We start from the raw sequence: 24470 nt of genomic DNA, 5'->3' as shown, positions 1-24470 counted from the left end.
TGAGACATCTAGTTTAGCTGCTTCTACACATCTGAATACTTTTTTTTAATGTTATTTGGAAATCCAGAAAAGCTTAGTTGTACTAGTTTCCCTTCTATCGCTTAATTTCCACCAGAAACAGTAAAAGTTCCAAAATAATAAATAGCATCCAAGGATACACAAAGATTTATATAATATGTCATATCTGCAACCAGGTTACTTTGAAAAAATAAATGATCATAAATTATGGATCAGATAAATAAGCAGTCTATTACTGATTATTTTTGCATTGTGCATGTAAATTGAATAGTGAATCTTCAATCATACTTGATACCATGATATTACATTTTGAACACACATGACATATCTACTATAAAAAGTATCAAAGGAACACACGGTACATTTCTTGTAGAAAATATTATACCTGTTAACTTAAATACATTTAAATTGTTTACTTAAAATAATTTGATTGATTACATACCACTACTTACATTAAGCTATTTTAGTGACCGATGAGCACCCGGGGCAAGATCATATGCTGTTTGGGGTAGGGACCATCTTTTTGGCTAGCACAATGGAGCCCTGATCCCTGACTGGGAGCTCTAAGTGCTACTGCACTGTAAATAATAATACAAGTCTTGAGATAATTTTGTCCTTGGTGTAACTCCATTAGTTTCACTCTAGTTACACCAGGGATTAATTTAGTCCTATATAGTGTGTAGGAGCCATCAAAGAAATGTAGTGGACTGAAATTTCCCACGTTTTCCTTTATAAAATTGTTCTTTGAGTTATAAAAGAAAACCCAGACATGTGATAACCAAAAACAGTTCTCTATCTCAAATAGAACTTTTCACAAAAAAGGAAGCAGTATTTTTTGCAAGGCAAGATGCTCTGTGTTTGTGGCTTAGTCCTCCAGTCAAGTCACATATATCCTCCCCTTTCCTGGAGTATCAAAATCCCTTCTTACTAATGGGCTCAGGCAGCCTTCCCATTCACTGCCTAACTGGTGCCACTTTCCCAGTGGATGGTAGGGGCCCTCTACTCTGGGTTCTAGCTCAGGGATCCTCTAATGAGCAGTCAAGGTGTGTTCCATTCTAGACCTTTTTCCCTGGAGCATTTTCTAACCTTCTGGCTCCCCCCACCACTTTCTCTGGGTTTGCCCCAAAACTTCCTCCTCCCAGGGAATAACTGTAGGCTACTTTGGCTCTGTCGCCTCTAGACACACCTCCCTTCTCCCTGAGGTGTGACTGCACCCTCCTTGCTGCAGCATCCTGTCTTTATTAATACAGTCCAGTTCCTTCCTCCTCTGCTGGCTCCCTCATTATTCAGTCAAGGGATTATTAAACCACCTCATTATCCTCAGCTGTGGCCTGTCTAGTTAATTGGCCCCCTTCTTAGCCTACATTAACCCTTTCAGGGTAAGTGTGGGGGATGAACACTCTGTCAGAGGTGGGTATATTAAATGCCAAAAATATGGCCCTTTTTGGAGAACTGCTGTCTCCTATGCTTCCAGTGACCCCTCTGCTGGGCCTAGGTAGTGAGTAGGAAGAAGCTGCCAGACTTCAGTTCAGAGCGGAAAAGAGCTGAACCTTAGTAGATTGGGATAAATAGCCTGGGGGGAATGGAACTAGAAGCTGGTAGAGGGAGAGGGAAACAGGGACTTGAGATGGGACTGGCTGGACAAAGAGACTGGTATTGGGAGCTGAGGTTGCAGAAGTGCTGAGTGCTCACAACTGAAGTCAATTGCTATGCAATATGTGCTTTGAACATATAAAGTGTCCTATAATAATAAATACTCTAAAAAATCTTGTCTTAGATGTCACAAATTGGGCATCCAACATTAGTAGATACTTTTTTACCTTAATCTCTGCATACCTAAACTCCCCATCTGTAGAACAGGAATAATAATACCCCTTCATTTCACAGGGTTGTTGTGAAAATATATTAATGTTTGTGAAGCACTGGGATACTATAGTGATAAACGCCCTAGGAAAGCCCATGAGGAAATTAATAATTTTGTCTTCAGAGCAGGATTTGAATAGTGTGCATGAAATAAAGTCTGGGGCCACACATTGAACAATGAGAAAAAGACTAAAATAGCTGACCATAAACTGAGCACTGTTCTTTCTGTGCACTAAATGAGGCAGAGATCCTGTGGAAAAACAGCATGTGATCATGTAATTCAAGTCTGTATCATAATGCATATGCACAAGGGGGCTGAATTAAGGTTGCACATGCAGCTGTAATTCTGGCATTTCCTAACTTCTGAGTGGTGGGTTTTTACAAACTTAATAGGTTTGGTTTTTTTAACATTTCACGTACGTGTGTGTGTATAATATATTAAATAAAGCAAGACTGACTGACAATCACATCAGTTACTGCAAATGGGAGGCAGTAAGGATAGATATAAACTGGGATAGTAAATGTAATATATAGTTTTACAGTACACGTCTCCTCTATTCCAGTGAATGTATTCCAGATTGACAGAACTGCAGCCTGAAGTAGAATCATAGATGATTAGGGTTGGAAGAGACCTCAGGTGGTCATCTAGTCCAACCCCCTGCTCAAAGCAGGACCAACAACAACTAAAGTATTCCAGCCAGGGATTTGTCAAGCCAGGCCTTCAAAACCTCCAAGGATGGAGATTCCACCACCTTCCTAGGTAACCCATTCCAGTGCTTCACCACCCTCCTAGTGAAATAGTGTTTCCTAATATCCAACCTAGACCTCCCCCACTGCAACTTGAGATCATTGCTCCTTCTGTCATCTGCCACCACTGAGAACAGCTGAGCTCCATCTTCTTTGGAACCCCCCCTTCAGGTAGTTGAAGGCTGCTATCAAATCCCCGCTCACTCTTCTGCAGACGAAACAAGCCCAGTTCCCTCAGCATCTCCTCATCATGTGCCCCAGCCCCCTGATCATTTTTGTTGCCCTCCACCGGACTCTCTCCAATTTGTCCACATCCTTTCTGTAGTGGGGTCCCAAAACTGGATGCAATACTCCAGGTGTGGCCTCACCAGTGCCGAATAGAGGGGAATAATCACCTCAATCTGCTGGCAATGCTCCTACTAATGCAGCCCAATATGCTGTTAGCCTTCTTGGCAACAAGGGCACACTGCTGACTCATATCCAGCTTCTCAACCACTATAATCCCCAGGTCCTTTTCTGCAGAACTGCTGCTTAGCCAGTTGGTCCCCAGCCTGTAGCCATGCATGGAATTCTTCCATCCTAAGTCCAGGACTCTGCACTTGTCCTTGTTGAACCTCATCAGATTTCTTTTGGCCCAATCCTACAATTTGTCTACGTCACTCTGGACCCTATCCCTGCCCCTACCCTCTAGCGTATCTACCTCTCCCCCCAGCTTAGTGTCATCCGCGAACTTGCTGACGGTGTGATCTATCCCGTCGTCCAGATCATTAATAAAGATGTTGAACAAAACCGGCCCCCTGGGGCACTCCGCTTGATACTGGCTGCCAACTAGACATTGAGCTGTTGATCACTACCCTTTGAGCCCAACAATCTAGCCAGCTTTCTATCCACCTTACAGTCCATTCATCCAATCTATACTTTTTTAACTTGCTGGCAAGAATACTGTGGGAGACTGTATCAAAAGCTTTGCTAAAGTCAATATATAGTCTCTTTATAGATCAGTTATAACACAACAGCACTTCTAGTTTCTTCATCTGTATTCTGCAGGGATCACCTCTGTAGGTAAGACAATAGATTGTTTCTTGGTTTCTCTGTTAAGACTGCCAATGAAGGTACAAATACTGGTGTTAGGTTTTGTAATATGGTCAGCTCTGTATTTGGAACTGAAGTAAAACCAGCAACTCAGGTCATGTAGGCCATTGAAGAATTGTCAGATAGTATCGATATACTGGCTGGTCTGGAATCAGCTTGCTCTAAAGATATAATGCACTTTGGCTTGCAGGGTTAGTAAAGAGTAAGGCTATGATTCTGTCACAGAGGTCAGATTCCGTGACTTCTTCCACAGTGACAGGGCTGGAGCAGCTATCAGCCCTGGGGCCACTGCAGCAGCAGGCAGTGGTCAGCCCCGAGGCTGCTGGAGCAGTGGCCCCGGGTCTGCTGGAGCAGCTCCCGCAAGAGCAGCAGCTCCAGGGCTGAAGCAGTGGCCAGGGTTGGGTCATTCCCCCTGGGGCTGGAGCATCAGCAATCAGCCCCTGGTGCAGTAGCAGGCCTGAAGCACTCCGACTGTTACTCCTCCCCACGTGTATTTTTAGTAAAAATCACAGACAGGTTGCGGGCTTCCGTGAATTTTTGTTTATTGCCCGGGACCTGTCCCTGACTTTTACTAAAAATACCCATGACAGAATCTTAATCTTAGTAATGAGCTATCTAGTTCTCTTAGAATATTTAGGAGTAAGTATTTAATGAAAGTCCTCACTGATTACATGTAGGAAATGCAGTATATTCCATAAGGGTGAATTGTTATCTCATATCTGCTGTAAATTTTGTTGATATTCTGGATTTATTGTTGCAGATATTTATATAAAACCCCAGATGTGCAGTGATTGGCAGCGTGTATATGAGTGGCAAGCATAACCTAGAAGGTTCAATCCTGTTAAAGTCAGTAGCAGTACTTCCAGTGACTACAGCAGGAACATGTAAAACTGCAGGTGTTAACCTAAACCCTGTGCGATTGTTAAATATCATATCAAGACAGATGTTTAGTTTTGCAAAGCTGCTATTCTCTACTGGCAGTAATTCTCTCTACTGGCAGTAAAAACAAAATAAATTTTATTACAAACAAGCTTTGTAGTATAGAATTTGATTAATACAAAATACATCAGATACTGTTATGCATGCACATAAATGCAGCAATGCAGATGGGCGCTGACTTAAACAGGAATGCAAAATGGCTTGTTATTGTCAGGCCTATGCTGCAGTTGTTCTTCTGAACATAAGTTAAACGAGTTTTAAAAAAATGTTGAGGTTAGAATATTAAAATGCATTTAAAAATCAAACACTGCCTTCAGAAACAATACTTTAAAAAATAAAAACTACTTTACGACTGAATTGATCTATTTTAGCAATGCCAGTTACAGTTATAATCAGTCACATATGTTTCTAGGCATTATTAAATAGATTCCTCTTGTATCTTACTAGCCAACAGAAACTAAAGAAAAAGTCTTTACATCAGAAGTACAATGTTTTTGTATAGTTACAAATATAATATTTTGCATGTATACAGTGACTTTCATAGTGATCTTAAAAGTACTTTGTAAACATAAATTACTTATGCGTCAGACCCTCCCCATAAGGGAGCAATATTACAGTCTTTCATTTTACAAATGGGTGGATTGAAACATAGAGGACATATGTGACTTTCCCAAGATCATGGAACTGTTAATTGGTAGAGCTAGGAAAATAACCCCAAGAATCCTCTATGCCACTTTCTCTTAAAATATTTGTCCTTCTCGTTGAAGCTCTAATATTGATAGATAGCAAGTTGACAGACATAGGTGATGATAACCCCTGAGTAGTATTTGCTTTCAAATTGTAAGTTGATGTACAGTGATTTATTTAAGTATTATATCAAAATACTTTACAAGTGTAAAAACAGCACTTGGGTAAAACTTTCAGTTTTTACTTAAAAAAAAGAAGTCGTCTTTGTTGCAGAATTCAAATCAAACTTTAGTCTTCTGTAACAGAGGAGAAGAAAGTACATAATTATACTGTTCAGAGACTTACACACAAAAAATGTTACTTAAGCCAAGCCATATGTACAACTTAAATTTGCCTACTCTTATTATTTTATAATTTGAGTAACAGTAGCACTTAGGGACCCCACTCAAGGATCAGCATCCCATTGTGCTATGTGCTGTACAGATTTGTAGTGAAAAGGTAATCCTTGCCCAGAAAGCTTACATTCTATGTACCTCTGAATATGGTCCTATAGAAAAAAATAGTATGTTGTCATGTAATTAAAGCCTGTATCATTTTGCTTATGCACAAGGGGGCAACATTAAGGTTGCACAGGCAGCCTTAATTTAGGCATTTTCTACCTTTTGAATGTTTGACTTTATGTTAATAACATTCTTTAACTTTTTTTGGTATGTAATATAGGATACCAGATAATTAACCATACTAGGGAATCACATAAAATACTAGTTCTTAATGTAGAAAAATGTATACAGACTTACCTCCAGAATAAAATACACAGGCCTTTTTACATTCATCTTCAGCATCAAAGCGATTTGCATTTCCATCACAACCGCCATACCAAAACTGAGCACAGGCATTGGCTTGTTTATCATAGTACCATTTTATTATATACACACGACATGACCCTTGATCTAATCTCAATTTACATCGTGGATCCAGGATATTTTCTTAAAAAACAAAGGATAAAAAGAGCTGTCAGCATGTGAAAATAACTTACATCTCAATGTTTGTGCCTTTTAAACTGTTTTATTGCTGCCAAAGTGATAGAGCAATGTAAAGTTTCAGTTGAAATTTTTAAATATTTTAGTTGAAATTTGGAAGCCTAATTAAATGTGCACCTTTATTAGACAGGCACCTTCATAAATCATAAATATTATAATTCGAAATATTGTACTATAAAATTATTATTCTATAAAAAAAAAGTTTGGAAACAGTCTGACAATTTTGGAAGCTAACTGTCAGCAGTCAATCTTACCAGCAGCGAAGAGGGAGAAAAGACTGATAGGCTAAAGATCTAGGAAGTATATACAGTATTCTTGCATTGGTACTGTGTGTGAAAGCTTCTGGTTCTAAAACCCTTATGTTAACTACCTACAATACATAGTCCATCTAAGTTCAGGTACAGCATCCATCACTGTGGTATTGGAGCCCTCGCATTAGAATAGTTATTAGAATCAGAAATTGTACTCAGTGTTTTTTCTAAGATGTGCACACTTCACTTCTAATGGCAATAGGTGGTAATCAAGTGCTGCACATAACAGAAGAGCTGATAAGCAAAATAAATCAATGATAAAAGAACGTAGCCGCAGCAGTGTGAGCTGTGGGATGGGTTAGGTGCCCTGAGTATGTGCCTAGCATCTCTGATGGGTATGTATTGGGGGTCTCTGTCCTGCAGCTCATGCTGCCACAGCTACATTCTATTTTTAGCACGCTAGCTCGATGAAAGCTAGTGAAAGTATGCCCCCTTGTACTGGGAATCACCCACATCTAGAGCAGACCTTCCCTCAGATTTTTTCTGATCCTGGCCTCTGTTTCTGTTCACAGCATGAGGGAAGCAGCTGGTCCTGGCTGTTGGGGAAGGCAGGGCATGTTGGACGAAGATGCTGGAGAAGCAATGGGACTGAGTCCACTCTAAATCCTAAAATGGTCCCTCCTTCCCATCATAGCTTTACCAAACCTAGGAAATGAGTTAGTCCTGAAGACATAACTTTGATTTAGGATCTTTAATAAAGGTTAATGTTCAAGTAATCAAAATTAAAAGTTGAGTATAATATATAACCTGGTCTGGGTGTAAGCAACACAGAGGAAGCTGATGAAAGAGATGGTGACAGCATTTTGTCTGGCAGTGATGATGGCAGTGATGATACCACTACTGCAAGTGAAGAAAAAATAATTGTTTTTTGTCTGGCCTAGAAGAATTAGGACACGAAATAGTAAGAAGCAAGATGATAGTGAAAATACCTCTGGTGTTCACTGAAGGCAAGGGTGACTGCCCATCTTCCTCAGCCTCCTCTTCATGGTCTTCATAAACTGTCACAGATGATTCTTTGGTCTGAAACAAATGTTTCATTTTCTTTAATTTTAAAATACTTTTAGGTTAACCGTGTCCCTAAAAGTGAGGTGGGCTCCTGAAGAATCCACAAGTAACTCTAATTTTTGAGCCTAGGACTAGATGGGATTCTATTTGGGAACCATCAATGCTGTTTCTTAAAGTGTTGTTAAGGTACCAAGAGTGACGAAAAGTGGCACCATTTTAGTATCCTGATTAGGTCCCTATGCAAATTCAAAGTTAAATCTGTTTATTTTTCTGACAAAAATAAGTTATTTTTTCTCCGATTAGCTAAGTTTGTAGTAATATGCGAGAGTGAACTGTATTCTATTCTGGATCATGCATAAGCCAGAGAATTGTTAACTAAATTTTGGTGGGGAATATTGGTGTCTGGTGGTGATGCATGAGCCCAAAGAAAACAGTTTGACTCTCATCTCAGGACAGGTTTGTGGTTTTGGCTCTTCAAAATTCTGTAATCAGCAAAAATATAATATAGAATCATAGAGTAGAAATGCCACTTCTTAGAAAAAAGAAAAGGAGTACTTGTGGCACCTTAGACTAACGAATTTATTTGAGCATAAGCTTTTGTGAGCTATAGCTCACTTCATCAGATGCTGTAGCTCACGAAAGCTTATGCTCAAATAAATTTGTTAATCTCTAAGGTGCCACAAGTCCGCCTTTTCTTTTTGCGGATACAGACTAACACGGCTGCTACTCTGAAACCACTTCTTAGAGTTTCTTTTCAGAGTATAACTGCCCTTTCAATATCTCATTCTTTATATTACAGCACAAATATATTATTATAAAACATGTTTGTAATAATCCTTGTCTCTTCATGGATATTGTTACTATTGTTAGTTAACTGCACACATGCTGCATCAGAACTAGCATTCACAAGATGTAGCTCTCAGAATTCCCAGTGAGGTAAAGGAGAAACTCCAGAAGCTCAATCAGTAGAGGGAACTAGGGGGAAAAAAACCTGATGTACTGCATCAGTAGCAGAAAGCAGACAAGGAAGTACAAAGAAGCCAGTTGGTTATTAAAATAAATGATGCATTTTTATACCGGAACTAATGGTTGAGAAAGCTTGCTTTCTCTCACAGATGTTCCATGCCTGTCTGATGAAACTGATTGTCCATTAACATTATTGATGCTGTGAAGTAAGTAATGTGAAGAACCGGAAGACAATGAATGGATAGATGGTCCACTTATGCTTGCACCATTTCCAATACGATTATATATTAAGGCACCATGCTCGTCTTCACAAAACTGGTTTACTAATTTGGACTCCAAAGCTTAAAGAAGAGAGAACAGCATTATTTATGGAAGTAGAGAGTCAATCAGGAAATAAGGTTATTTACATGCAATAATAATTATTAATTAATAATAATAAATAATACAGACAACCCCTCTGGACTATTTGTCATAAGTCTTCCAGCTCCCTCAGACCTCCATTACTTGTACTCCAGTGTGCATGGCACATTGTGGCATAAAACAAGATCTGTGTCTCTAAACTCAGCCAACTGTGCTTATACAAGCCCCTGAATCTCTTAAAATATCTCTTAGTCATTACCTCATAATAGGCCAAATCCTGCTTGCCTTTGTCATGTAATTAATCCCATGGAAGAGAATAAGAAATCAGGAGTTGGCTCAGTGAGCCAGATTCTGGCTCCCTGCTCTGGATGCTTTGCATTAGGCCAGTGGTGCAAATCAGCTGGACGCCTTGCTTAATTACCTATTTGGGAATTCCCATTTTGTAAGTGGAACCCGTGGCTGGCATTGAGCCAATGTAGAAGCTCAATACCTTACCTCTGCCCAGCCCTTTGGCATAGCTGATGTCACTGGACCATCTCAGTGCTTCTGCAATTCCCAGCTGCCAGAATGATTCCATTTGGACATGTGCAGCCTAGTGTAAATTAAAGCAGCCCAAAGACTGCTCTAATTTATGCTATGTGTTGGACCACTCCTTTACCAGCCTCAGAAACTACTGCACCCCATCCCATAAGATGCACCCAGTATAGCTCAGAATCTAGGCCAAGATCTCTGGAAGTTTACACAGAAAGAAAAACAAGCCATTCTTTCCACTGGACGAGTTTAGCATGCTCTGGATTAATTTACAAATATTTAACACAATTAAAACAAAATGCACTCACCTGGAAGAGTATTAAAATCATCAATGAGATACATATGTTCTCTGTCAGGATCTGATGCGATCAGATTTAATTCACGCAAGAATTCAACTTGTGTTGGATCTGAAGTATTTACAATTCCTATTGCATACATTTCAATGTTGGTTGCATGGGCCTCTCGGACAGCGATATCCAATTTAACAGCCTCTCTCTTATCTGCCTGTCCATCTGTTAATACTATAGCTACTTTTCGCACACCAGTTCGAGCACCAAAAAATCCTTCCTGTGTTGCTTTACGGATAGCAGTTGCTGTGTATGTACCTTCCCCCATATACAGCATTTTTCTAATTGCTTGTTTCACGTCCTGTTGGGTTGAGTACCTGTTAAGTCCAAATTCTAGCCGAACCTCTAAACTGTAGAGTACAAGACCAATTCTGGTAGCATTTCTGCCTACAGTTACTCTATCCACTAATGCAGTGACAAAGTCTTTAATTATCTCAAAATTTTCTGGTCCCACACTTTCAGAGCTGTCAATCACAAACACAAGCTCCATAGGTATTTCCTTACATTTAATACCACAGCCTGTAGAGGAAGAATAAAAATCAAATCATGATTAGTTCTGAATTTATTACTATACTTAGTCTTGTTTGTTTATAATGGATATTACTTCCATTATAGCTTGAGTAGAGCTTAATATATTACCATATACTGGCTATGCAATGTTAACTTTATTCTGTACTCATGGTGGAAGAGGAGAAGGTAAAAGTAAATTAATAAACAGGATCTGAAATGTAAGGTTGATTGAACACTTACCACATATCTCTTTAATTAACTTAATTATATCTTCTCTCTAAGTACGAAAATAATAGAAAATAACAAATAGCACATTATTTGACAATTGTACACTTTCAGATGACCTATAATATTGTCCTTGCCAATCATTTAATTTCAGATATTTGTTCTGATAAAAAATGCCATAGTCTTTCATGCTGTGAGCTTAATTATGCCTCTGCTGAGCCTGAACTGCATCGGGGCCCCAATTCAGCAAAACTCTTACAGGAGTGTTTAAGTCCCATTGAAGTCAATGGGACTTAAGTCAGGCACCTTTTGTATTGTTTCTTAAATGTGGATAATATAGCCAGTTGCGAGACTTCTTAAATTTTTTTCTCAATGTAAGACTCAATCAGGAAACATTCCAAATTATAATTCCCCTGTGATTCATTAACTCATAACATCTTGCATTTAATTTGTATCTTGCATTAATGGAATTTACAACAGGATTTGCTTACTGTTAGGCCTTGCTCTCCCTTGGGTCCAGTACTGCCCTGCAATGAAGACCATAATTTAGCTATTAGCAATTAATTAGTAACCATTGCTGTAATGTGAACCATTATTTTATCAGCCTTGTAATTATATAATATTTAGATAATAAGAACTCTCTTTTCTATAAAAATGTATAGTTAAAATATTAGGGCTCAGTCCGACACAAAATATCTACAGCCTTCTGGGCAGTACAAGTCTTGTGAGACTGCAGCTGTAATTGGAGTCTAGTTAGAAGAATGATCAAAATGCTATGAAGACCAGAAGACCCCAAACCTCCAGCTGCAGGACTATGAGTTACCATCTATGGAGGGAAGGGAAAACTCATGCAAATTATTACCTGCCTGCCATGCTCTGCAAGTGCCAGTTCCCAGAACATTGTGTCTTCCAACCTGCTACTATAGGAGTAGCTGCAAGAACTCTAGGATTGCCATAATTCCCCTTTGAGTGCACAAGTAGACAATGATAGGCTCAATACCAGGGTTAAGGGCTGGGGCAGTTTTATTTAAAAAAATGAAACAAAACACAAACAAAGCCCACTAAACAAGAAGCAAATGGCAGAGGAGGAGTTGGTCATCAGGCTTTTCCCATCTCTCTCTCTCCACTCCTTGCTGTGATGATTATTTGGGTCTCTCTCCATCAGTATTCCTTTCCATACACACATGCCCCCACTTAATCATTTCTCTTTTATGGAAAGGGTTGATTGACAGTTAAATTTGACTTTAGAACAGAACTATGTGGTTGTGTACCTTTAAGTGGATCGGTTTCAGAGTAGCAGCCGTGTTAGTCTGTATTCGAAAAAGAAAAGGAGTACTTGTGGCACCTTAGAGACTAACCAATTTATTTGAGCATAAGATTTCGTGAGCTACAGCTCACTTCATTGGATGCATAAGTGAGCTGTAGCTCACAAAAGCTTATGCTCAAATAAATTGGTTAGTCTCTAAGGTGCCACTAGTACTCCTTTTCTTTTTAAGTTGATTGACTTTCACTTCTCTAAGGAAGAAGCTGCACCTATTGTTTTGACCTCTGGACTCTCACTGAGCAAGGGAATGTTTATGTTATAAGGAATTCTGTCTTTAAAATCCTTGCATAGTTTGACTTTTTCATAAGCATTTCAGATTATTTGCAGTTAAATAGTGATGAAAACACTTTATGCAGTCATATACTTAGGGTGTTTAAAATTTGTTACAACAAACTCATTGATGAATTGTAGGAACTCACAGGTTCTCCGAACAAACCAGGATCACCCATGTTGCCTTTTTCTCCTTTTCTTCCCCTTTCACCTGCAGCACCGCGATCACCCTTGGAATGATGCATTAGTTAGACAATAGCTGTAAGTCACATCTTTCAGTTAAACTTTTCATTTTATATCTAGCTGTCATTGTGGAAACCCTGTGCAGCTGGTGGAAAGGACTAAAAACTATTCTACCAAAGTTCTGTTGCTTTTTATTGTAATAAGTTCTACATGTCATATTTCAAAATATATTTAAATTGTAATATTGTGAAAGGTACTTTATAAAATATTAAACTGAAGGCCTGATCCTGTGGGGGGCTGGATGTTCCCAAATCCCACTGACCATAAGAGGAGTCACTGAGCACTTTACAATGAGGTGTTCAGCACCTTGCAGGATCAAGCCCAGCGTTAGTTACAACAGTACCTTTAAATTGTACTAAACTCAGATAAAGCTTTTTATTGCTTTCTTGCACTCTGACTTGTGTAAGATGTAATCAGATTAATAATATCTGTGAGGGAAGAAAATACTGGAGTTGAAATGCTGGCTTTCTACTGTGAATTTCTCATTGGCTCACTTTTTAAGAGGCGTGCATGATAATGAAAAGAAGACATACTCTATCAGACAGAGTAGAAACTCCAAGGAGCAGGCTCCACTGAACTAGATGGCAAACGGAGCAATCTGCTGCCACATTAGTAAAAACTCAATTTAAAAAGTTCTGCATACCACTGCACCTAATCAGACTATAGTATGGCAAGATAAAATATGACATCTGGAATACGGTTTACTTATTTTCCTCATCTCTAACTATATTCTCTATTACATAATTGCCCTACAAATTCTCATCCCCTAGCCTTTCTCCCCAGAATAGAAGTAACTCCACTCGGAGTTGACTCCAGTATGTTGACTTCAAAGGGAGAACTGGGCACCAGACATTATCTTTCATTTATATACTGTACCTTTGGTCCAAGTAGTCCTTCCCCAGGAGGCCCCCGAGGTCCTGGCATTCCTTGAATTCCTTGCTCACCCTAATGATATTTCAGTTAGAAATGTTAACACTTGATGACCATTCATCATATATTAATGTTAAATGTTCACAGCAAAATTGTTTCAAGCTAAATTTTAATGAATATACTGAACAATATCACAGGTCATGTAGATTTCTTTATGCAGATATATTTTTGACATATGCTTTCCTTGCGTCCCATCAAGAATATTTTTGAGCTTCCTGTCTCCAACCCTTAGAAGGGCCAGCTTGTGAATCCCTCATTCGCCCTGCTGAGCACCTATTTGTGTAAATAGACAAATTAAAGTGAATGGGACCTTCTCATAGGAGCAAGTTCTCACCAGGGTGAATAAGGGCTGTACATGCCAGCCACATATACACGCCTGCTTTCCTTCTTAATATTTTAAAATAAAATTGGCTTTTTCTGTTTCTTTTTCCATCTTCTGTGTCTCTCCCACTCATTCCTCTCTCCCATCCCTTTGGTCTGAATCATCACTCTCCACTGATGCATCCCTTCACAGTGTAAAAGTACCAATTATAGGAGAAGAGGAGCATGACATCTAGACTCAGTGCTGCACCTTCTCCTTCCCATCTGACAGTTAATTGAACTACTCCAAGCTTGGCACAAGTGTGCATCACAGGGATTGAAAGAAAAGGAACAGGGAAACATGGCCTTGTTTTTTGGTGCCCTCTTGCAAGGCTAACTATATTTGAGACTAGAACCTATCTGTCCTGGAAACTCCTGGGCCACCTCCCCTTGGCCTTGCTGTTAATCTAGAGGACAGTCACTGTTGATGCTCATGTTACTCTTTTCAGTCTCCACCTTCAGCCCCTTAGCCAACCAGGGTATTAAAAAAAAAAGCAAAACAGGAAACAAATACCCACCCCTACGCAATAAAAACAGGCAATCTGTTTCTCAATTCCTTTATATTGTGATGGTCAGGTTCTCCCCTGAGTTACGTATGAGTACTGAAGTCAGTGAGTCTTTATACCTTAGATCCCTGAATACCTTCACCTGGAGGTCCCTGGAGGCCTGGGGACCCTTGCCGTCCTACATTTCCCTAAATGGAGAAAAACCCACACATGTTAAATACAGTACCTAATAAAACAAACATATCACACAATTTCATGTTACTCCTCAATAACATGTGATGTCCACCTAGAACAGGGGTGGGCAAACTACGGCCCGGGGGCCACATCCGGCCCTTAAATCTTTTTAATCCAGTCCTCGAGCTCCAGCCGGTGAGTGGGGTCGGGGACTTGCCCTGCTGTGCGCATGCCATGACTTTGCACAGTTCCTGGAAGCAGCGGCATGTCCTCCCTTCTGCTCCTACATGTAGGGGCAGCCAGAGGTCTTCATGCTTCCCTGCCCCAAACACTGCCTCCGCAGCTCCCATTGGTCGGGAACCATGACCAGTGGGAGCTGCAGGGGCGGCACCTGTGGATGGGGCAGCGCGCAGACCCACCTGGCCCTGCCTCTGCGTAGGAGTCAGAGGGGACATGCTGCTGCTTCCGGGAGCTGCTTGAGGTAAGTGCCATCTGGAGCCTGAACCCCTAACCCACTCCCATGCCCCAACCTCCTGTCCCAGCCTAATCCTCCTCCCGCCCTCTGAACCCCTCGGTCCCAGCCCAGAGCACCCTCCTGCACCCCCAACACCTCATTCCCAGCCCCAGCCCAGACCCTGCACACCCCCATACCCCCCAACCCCCTGCCCCAGCCCAGAGCCCCCTCCCGCACCCTGGACTCCTCATTTCTGGCCCCACCCCAGAGCCTGCACCCCCAGCCGGAGCCCTCACCCACTCCCACACTCCAACCCCCAATTTTGTGAGCACTCATGTCCTGCCACACAATTTCCATACTCAGATGTGGCCCTTGGGCCAAAAAGTTTGCCCACCCCTGTCCTAGAAGTACCATGGCCACAATTCATCAGAGAGACAATAAGGAGATATTTGTTTTTCAAATGTTATCAGATAACTAATGGCTGTAATATGGTTCAGCTTTCAGAAAGCTCATTAAGGACTAACTGGGCACTGACAGTGAATCACTCTCACCCTTAGAGGTGAGCTCTCCAGTGAAAGGATGCAGCACGTTGGTGAGGCAGTGGGGAGAAGACTGCCCTGTGGATAAAGAACTAGAATTTCCAATATAGCACCTTCCACCAACACTAAATTCATTTTAAAACACCGCAAGACACATGCACTAATTATATGGCAAAGCAAATAAATGGTACTTTGTTGCCTATTTATAAACGTTTCATTTTTAATGGATTTTCTGTGTTATTCACATGAAAATAACTGCAACCAACACATTTTAACATTCATGAATTTTATATAAATATAGCTCTAATAATTCTCACTAGATCTGTTGGTCAAAATTTGAAAAGAAATAGACTTCGAAACACAAAATGTGCTGGTTACTTCTTTGATCTCTATGTGCATAACTTTTGTTTTAATCATTTGTAAGGGTCTAACCACACAGTGGATCCCACTTACAGGCCCAATCCTGTACCCAGTCTACAGGCTGTGGCTGCTCTGTGGTTGCTACTGCAGCCTCTGGCTGCATTAGCTTCTGCGACAGACATACCTATCCCTATAACTGTGTACCATTTGATCAGTGTAGTCACAGATCCCTTGGCCAAGACCCTGTCCACCATGCTAACATGGATTGAACCTCTGGGAGCATTACTCTGCAATGTACAGGCAATACAAAACCAGTTTGCAGGCTCGTTGCCTCCTACCCTGGTGTAAGCAATACTGTTACATTCAAGGGTTTCGTGGCTGGGGATTGTAGGGAGGCAGGATCCTTCCCATAGTAAGTTTGGAAAAAGTGACACTTCTTGGACAGATCTCAATCACTAAATTAACAAATTTCCTTTTTTCTGTGCATAGTACGAAACAAAATAGCACTTGGCCTGGGTGAGTCACTTAACTACTTTATCTCGGTTTTCCCATCTGCAAAATGGGGACACTGACTCCCCCTTCTATCTTACTCATGGGACCAGTTGTTTCTAGAGTAGCATGAGAACAGAAAGTACTGCAGTGTGTGTGTGTGCGCGTGTGTATGTACAAGTATTTATATTATATTTGTATATTAAACATTTCTTTTTTTATAAAATTGTTGATGAAGTGAGACAAAACTGTTTAATTGACTTACTTTTGGTCCTGGAAGGCCCTCTCCTGGAGGACCTGGGAGACCAACTGGTCCTCGAACACCTGGTTCACCCTGAAAATTGATACTTGTAAAAACCACATACTGAATTCAGGCATGGCTTCATGGGTTTATGGGTTCAGTTGCACGCACAGAAATCATGAAACCAAGGATACAAAAACACTGATTGTTTTATATACTCCATTAATAGGTATTTATATTGAAACATCACGAAGGAGTATCATTTTGACTGGACCCTAGGCAAATATATACTTCTTCCACTAGTGCAGGGGGAGACGTGGAGGTAGGGAGCCGAGGGGGGTTGGAGCGTGAACCCACCCTGCACTCATCCCACAGCGATGTTTTCTGTCCTGTGGGACTGGGAGCCCACTGTCATCATTGTGATCTGGTGCCACTCAGGTTGATGGTTGCCCAAGTGACCCTTTGTGCCAGATCACAATGCCCAGAGTGGGGAGTTGGGTCCATCCTGAGAGGCAGAAGACACTAGCCTATGCTTTTGGGCTCCACACCAAATTTATAGTATAGTTTAGTATAGTGCACTCATTGAATTGGGAAGCTACATCTGCTCCTGAGTGAATACCAGAGTTTCACTTGTTTTTATGATTTCCATTGTCTGCAGTGCTCAATGGGGGACAAAAGGAAATAGGGGAATTAGCTAAACACCAAAGCACATGTCTGAACAAGTCTAATTAAAGAGCAGGACAGGTTGGGTCAAAGAAAATGTATTAAACTAGGAATGAGCACTGGCAAGTTGTCCAATTTGACTGAAGAACAAAAGACTAGCTCCTCTTAGCTGGTGCAAATGGCCTTTGCCATAACATCACTATAATTTCAGTACTCTTATTATATAGTAACCAGGGGTTTGAGCCAATGGGAGTCATTCCTTTGACTCTCAGGGGAGTTGAATTGGACTGCATGTTATTTAGTTGCTGTTTGGTGTTACTCTTTACCCCTCAGGGGCCTGGGGCAGACAGTATTCTGGTTATGTTGGGAGGGAGTTTTATGTCAAGAGATATAAAATGTGATAAAACTGTAGAAATCCCATCAAAGTACTTGTATAATTCAAATCAGCTTGCAGCTCCTTTTTATTTATATAAACAATTGTCAGTACATCTAGGTGACCTTCATAGGAGAGGGAAGTGATATCCCATTATGCTCTGTACACTCACTAGTCATTGGAGAGAGAGGGATAACTGAGTTCTGAAGCAAAGTTTGAATGAAAGAATGAAACACAGCACATAACAAATGTACCACAGTGCACCATTAAAGGGCAATTACATTTATGGTGATATTGCACCATACCTAAAGCATATATCAGTGCTACACATATTTGTTAATTATAGATCTGATCAGGCTCCTATTGGAATCAGTGGGAGTTTTGCCATTTATTTCAACTGAAGCAGAATCTGGGTTCTCCCTAAATTTTGTAGATTCCTTTGAGCTACTTCCATTTGTGTACGTAGTCCATAGCCCTTCAATAATGTGACCATGGAATATTCATTAGTGTTTACTAGTATCTCTCAGGAAAGCTGCATGAGATTTTCATTAGGCTAATTATTATTTCTATTCTAAACAGGTTGTAAGTGTCCTCTGAAGAGAAAACGAAAAGTCCTTAGGCCATGATTGTGTTTAATATTAAGTATGTTTGATCTCTGATATATATCTGATAACTGATATATTTTTGAAAAATACAGAGGAATATATGCAATAATATATGAAAAAAGCACATCTTTTCTCCATGCACTAGAAGTCTCTGAAAGGGATAATATTTTAGATACTAATGAATAAACCAAATCTGGGTTTAACAGACCTGACTGTACTTTGAATATAACCCATCTGAAGGAAACAATATCTATGTAAATGAGAATTTGCTTTATATTTGAGTTTAGTGGCCTGTACCTTAGGTCCTGGTGATCCAAATCCTTCGGGGCCTTGTTCACCAGGAGCTCCTGGAAGACCTGGAAGTCCCTAACATGGAAGGCACACACAGACAGACTATTAATCTAATCTGAGGCTACATCAAAGGGATGCGGGTTGTGTTTTTATGGGACACTCTCTCTTTGTAAACAACACATTCAATTCTACCTTCAGGAAAGCATGCACTGAAGTCTATGGGAACTGTATGCATGTTTGGAGATACAGGATTCTCTGATACCATGAGCCAGATGCAAGGAATCCCAGCATCAGATTTCACAAGTGCATCAGAAAACATGACAGTAATTTGTATTTTGACATTTACTAACTTCACTTGACAACATTTTGACACTTAACTTCTTTAATTCTTAAATATTAGAAATATTAGAGAACTTAATGTAGATCAGTGCTGACTCATCATCATTAGACACTTTGGGCTCTCTTCACAATAAATGTTCACTATGCTCTGGAATGTTGGCACATCACTCATGTAACTGACAGGTCCTGCAGTATGTGTTTCTGCATGTTACAGGTATACAAGTGGTTAAGGGTCAGACTGTGCCTGGCTCATGCATACGCAAAGGAGGATGAGGATACAAGGAGCCTCTTCTCTTTGAACCCTCTTCATGTGGCTGGGGAAGCATTTGTCAGCCCTAGCCTGAGAAAGGGGGCTGAGAGGGGTGAGAAGGACCCCACCACAGAGGTCAGCAAAAGTGACCAACAGCAGAGGAATGTGCACACTACTTTCTCTTTAAGGGTGATGTGGTACCTGCTTTTTCTAGAAGTTCCCTGAGGCACGATGCTTCCCAGAGCTCCCACTGGTGTACTGCAGCTGTGCAAGAACTGATTTTCAGAACTGTGGCATAACGCCACAGTTAGCTCTAAACAGTTTCCCTGGCTGACTCTGACTAGATGTTCTATCAGCTACGTCAAAAAGGAAGAACCAGCCCTGCATTAGGATATTAAGGATACTGCTTGAAACATCAGTGATGGCATTAGAAATTTCCAACTTGTAATCTCTTGAAGATTGTAATCAGAATGAATGAGAGGCTTTGCTCCTTGGAAGGAGTTCGACTCTCATGCTTCCCAGAGGGAAAATTTCCCTTTCACTCCCAACACTTTGATGAGCCTCCACGGCAGATGAGCCTAGGAGACCCATAAACTTCCTGCGGTCCAACAGCCATGGAGGCTAATTTCATCTGGTCATGTTTATCTATTCACAACGGGCATATCAAAAATTGTCTACTCACAGGTGGGCCTGGATAACCATCTCCCTTTGGCCCAAATGGTCCAGGTAGTCCCGGATGACCACGGTCACCCTGATAATAGCAGAAAAATAGTTAAAGCGCATGCCCATACAATAGCGGTCAGGTAGGTTTACACAAAAATAAAACTCGTCTGCAGAATTTGGCAAACAAATACTGAAAATGGCTCTCTCTTATTTGTATATTTCAGTTTATCAATGGCTGATGATGTAAGAGTGGGCTTAAGTTAGGGGACCGAAAGGCTCTGAGGACTTACAGGGCCTTTCAGTTCTAGAATGCCAGTTCAAATCTTGTCCAAAGGCTCTGTAATTACCATACATTGTTACAATTTGGTGGCCCATGTAGAATGAGTTGATGGCCTCAGTCCAATTCCCGATGCTCACATCTCAAATACCATCGCTCCAGGCCCTGTCGGAGTTGAGGGCATCCAGCAACTTCCAGGACTGGGCCCAAAATTGGCACCCTTGTTGACAGTGTCAGCAGAGAGGCACAGAAACTGAATTACCCTCTAACTGCATGGGACAGTACCTGCAGCTGAGGCTGCCAAACTACAGCAGAACAGTGGGAGGAAGTTATCACTGCCACTGCATATGTTGTACATTTTCTGTGGATAAAATGGAGGATTTAAAGGGAAACCATCAACTTGAAATCCAGTCAGTTTAGAAAAATGTTTTAAAAGTACTGTCATGCATTTCTTCTGCCCCTGAGTTCCCTGTTAAGTTTGTGTGGTTTCAAAATCTCATTTTCTTATATTTTAAAATGTTTTTCATTCTCCTGTTACTGTGTGGAAGACAGACACAGACAACAACAGTCTGACTGACTGTACTCAAGGGACTGTCACAGGTACAAAGTCAACAAAAACTGAAAAAACAGGAATAGGAATAACACCCAACTTCATGGGTCCTTGACATCAAATGTAAACTGCACCACTGCTCACCTTTCTGGGTATCTAGCCAAAATAGCACCTGAATGAAGAGCAGCTGACTAAAGATGAAGCTAGGCAAGACTGAGGGGTGTGGGAAGAGGGAATGTGTTTGTAATAATTTGCCTCTCCTATATCATCTCACACTTTCAAGGGCATCTGCTATGTGGTCCTTTTGGTAACTGTTGGACTCTGATCTGGCCATGCCGGTGATTCTGTTGTAACTCATACTTAGGAATGAAGCCACCTCCTGAAAAAACTGCAACAGGGAGAAAATGCAGCAACCTATGTGAATTGCACGTAAGTTTTTGTCATCACCCAGGTGCTCTGCTGTCTGTGCTTGCTTCCCAATGGACATAGAAAGCTCAAGCTCTCCATGCAATTGACTCTAGCTAGCTGAGAGGTTGTCTCTCCCGCTGTGGTCATGGCTCTTACAACAGCTATGGAACAATTAAACTGTCCATCAACACGTAGAGGCTTGTAAGTGCCAAAGATAGAACTTTCACAGAAGCAGGTCCTAGATTATGGAACTCACACTCTCTCTTGAGAAGAATGAGGACAGACTTAATCATTTTCAGAACTCATAACAAAACTGATTTTTAAACTTAGCTCTCCCTTGATTAGTTACTCACGTTCATAACACAACACACCCACCCATGCATACCTGCAGAAAAACAAACACACACAATATCCTTGAAACTACTTAAGCTATTTCTCATACTAGTTGTGAAGAAAATATGTCAGATTGTCTTTTATTTTAAACTATTTTAAAATACTTAGTAGTTGTTCAGAATACAATAATGGGAGCCATAAAGATAGACAGAAACACATGAATAATAAGAGTTAATAAACTTATTTTGTTTGACTTTCTGTTAGCAAAATTTTTACCAACATTTAATTAAATATATTGAGGCAGCCTAACCCAAATATCTTGAATAAGCTCCGCTGTGGCTTGGAGGAATAAAAATGTTCAATAATTGAGATTTTGGTTTCAAGTTTTCAAATGGTTATTTATAAAATGATGAGTAAAGATGGTTTTAAATGTCTTTTGCCGGTCTTTCTTGAGGGATTCTGCGAATCTACTTCAGTCATTCACACTGACAGTTATAGGGCATTTGCTGTCCTAGGTTACCAGCTCTTCAACTTATAGGGTAAGGCCAACCTTGGGTTCTCTTATGTTTTTACTTTAGTCTGCCAGTTTGGGGTTTACCTTAGCGCCAGGAATCCCAACTCCTGGTTCTCCAACTGGGCCAGCTGGACCAGGTAACCCAATGTCACCCTATAATTAAGAAAATATATATCCTGGTTTAATTAGCTCACCATACTCTACAATGGATGCTTAATATATTCCATATGTTGATGATCATAAACATTTGGCAGCTTGGAGTACAGACGTTACCTTTGGTCCTAGAATAGCTCGACCAGGAAGGCCCGGCATTCCAAGACGTCCTGGCCCACCAGGTTCACCCTACAGCAAATGAAAAAAGTAGAATGGATTTTTATGAGAGGTGGGCCTGAGCAGTTTCTGGGTAGCAACATTTCTTGAAGGATGTTTTAATGTTCTATTAAACAAATTGCAAGTGATCATGACAAGTTCTAACTAGTGCAATTATACTGGTTACCAGTATAATACTGATTCCTCAACGGAAAATGGGATTTTTCTTTTTTCTAGTTCATTTTACAATATTTAAGTTTAGAAGATCCTTATACTAATGCACTACAGGCTCAGTCTAAAGTACATTGGAGTCAATAGGAAGACTCTCAATGGGCTTTACTATTGGAATAAACTGAACACTAAAAAATTCAGCCTCTTTTCTTGTCTTAAAATACAAGATTTCCATCTCTAAATACATGTGACTTAGAGTTCTTAAATGTTCTTTTCTCTATATTTTACCCCTTTTCAATTTTTCCTCCTCTTGTGTGTTTGTGAACATCAGAAGAGTTCATAGAAAGCTGAAGGAAGGACATGAAATTGCTAGAGATGATAGGCTTGATTCTCCTCTCATTCTCACTGGGGTAAATCAGGAGTAACTTAAAGTCACTGAAATTACATTAACACAAAACCAGTGTAAATAAGAGGAAAATCAAGCCCTGTCCGTTTCATATGTACCTACTGAGACAATGACAGCCCCATCACTGTATTATTCCAAGTACTTCCCAAACATTTAAACATAGAAATAACAACAGTCTTCATCTTCTTTCCCAGACTGTAGAAAAAATAGTGGGATTAGTTCAAAGGGTTTTTTAAATGTTTGTTTGTGTATATATGAGTGGGTATGTTACGTTCCCATATGTAAAGAACTTACTGAGCGAATCCTTAGTTGAAGAAATGAGTTTTGCATTAAGTGCTGAGAGTATTTACTTTTGTGGTCATTCATATCTCTTGCAGGAGAGAGCTCATGGCATTCAGTTATTTTTGGTGCATAGGACAAGCCAGATCAAAGGTACCAGAAGGACTGCAGAAGTGTGTGGAGGAGGAGAAGCAATCAAAATGGGCCAAATTTGAGTGGGGTTGCAACCCCATGTGCCATGTTACTATACCACTCATTCAGATTTGACTTGGCTACCCTTCCGTCGTGATTAAGGCTGCAAGTCTTTCATGGAAGTCAGGGATTCTGTGACCTTCCGGGACTTCCGCCGCTGCAGTGGCTGGTGTGACTGACCCAAGGGCCGCCAGAGCAGCTGCTGGGGTGGCCCTGGAGCCAGCCACACTGGCTGTTGTTTGGGCGGCCCTTGGCAGCTGGTCCTGGGCACTGCCCTGGAGCAGTGGTCCGGGAACAGTGGCGGCGCTCCAGGCTGCCACCCCTGAGCCGCAGTAGTGGTACCCTGGGCCGCCCCCCAGCCTGGAGGAGGAGTGGCAGCGGGACTCCCGGACCATCTCCCGCTGGAAGCAGCGGCGGCGGCAGGATCCTTGGCCATCCACCCACCCAGGAGCAGCAGCAGGACCACAGGCCGCTCCCCCCGAGGAGTAGCGGTGACCACCAGAGCACCCCGCCAGAGCAGCTGTGTCTGCTGGAGCGCCCACCCTCCCCCAGCACCTGAGATGTAGTTAAGGGTATTTTTAGTGACTTTTTGTTTATTGCCCATAACCTGTCCATGACTTTTACTAAAAATACCCGTGACCTAATCTTAGCCTTAGTCATGATTTGGGCCAACGTTGAGAGAGTGTCTGGCATTGTAGCCTGATGCATGGGGTCTCCAGTAACCCACTCAGATTTGGCCTGACTGCTTTTCTGTCATGCAAGCAGGGAAGAGGATCTGCCATTACACCACCCAGCTTCAGTCACGGGCCAAGGAGAGGGTGTGGGCCCTCTTCTCCTCCTCCACTCCAATTGAGCCTGACTGAGTTCAAGATCTCAAAACTGGGGGTGAGGGAACATGTATTCTCCCATTTAAAAGGTGGGGGGCAGTGGCCTTTTCACCCCACCATCTCCACCACTGATGAGCTATATCTTTGAGACCTCAGTTATAAAGATACAGTACAAAACTAAGAGTACTTTAGCACCGGCAGGTCCAGGTACTCCTGTTGGTCCCGATAATCCACGTACACCTCTCTGACCTTGATCACCCTAAACAAATGAAGAAACATTATTCTACATTTTATCAATATGGTTAGCAAAAAGTCATTTGAAATCTCTTGTAAAAATCAATCAAATCAGGGCCACACAGGTCTTTTTGGGGCCTAGGGCAAAATCTGAAACTAAGCTTCCTCCCATCCTTTCCAAAAATAACTACCACTGAAGGGAGGCAGGGGGAGAGGTTGGAGAGCAAGCCTGCCCTGCTCTCACCTCATAGGTGT

The 24470-nt window shown here is 41.1% G+C and overlaps 1 protein-coding gene across 2 annotated transcripts in view; it reads right to left on the bottom strand.

The window, feature by feature from the left end:
• Positions 1-4714: 4714 nt before the first annotated feature.
• LOC125644979 (uncharacterized) overlaps positions 4715-24470 on the bottom strand; it is a 64793-nt gene continuing 45037 nt past the window's right edge. The window contains exons 21-37 of one of the 2 annotated variants that reach the window (XM_048869851.2): positions 24169-24240; positions 22071-22139; positions 21882-21950; positions 19735-19803; positions 18470-18538; positions 16556-16624; positions 14394-14462; positions 13355-13423; positions 12385-12465; positions 11133-11168; positions 10657-10693; positions 9868-10425; positions 8780-9009; positions 7627-7717; positions 7445-7537; positions 6144-6332; positions 4715-5642 (exon numbers count right to left, since the gene is read on the bottom strand). In XM_048869851.2, coding sequence (XP_048725808.2) covers positions 5635-5642; positions 6144-6332; positions 7445-7537; positions 7627-7717; positions 8780-9009; positions 9868-10425; positions 10657-10693; positions 11133-11168; positions 12385-12465; positions 13355-13423; positions 14394-14462; positions 16556-16624; positions 18470-18538; positions 19735-19803; positions 21882-21950; positions 22071-22139; positions 24169-24240 — 1878 coding nt within the window. In that variant the 3' untranslated portion in view covers positions 4715-5634. The remainder of the gene's footprint in view (positions 5643-6143; positions 6333-7444; positions 7538-7626; positions 7718-8779; positions 9010-9867; positions 10426-10656; positions 10694-11132; positions 11169-12384; positions 12466-13354; positions 13424-14393; positions 14463-16555; positions 16625-18469; positions 18539-19734; positions 19804-21881; positions 21951-22070; positions 22140-24168; positions 24241-24470) is intronic. The other variant, XM_075117933.1, reaches the window with a different exon arrangement.

This window comes from Caretta caretta, chromosome 11, assembly GCF_965140235.1.
Source record: "Caretta caretta isolate rCarCar2 chromosome 11, rCarCar1.hap1, whole genome shotgun sequence".
Taxonomy (NCBI): Eukaryota; Metazoa; Chordata; order Testudines; family Cheloniidae; genus Caretta; species Caretta caretta.
Note: the sequence above shows the minus strand (reverse complement) of the source record. Positions and strands in the feature narration are given on the sequence as shown.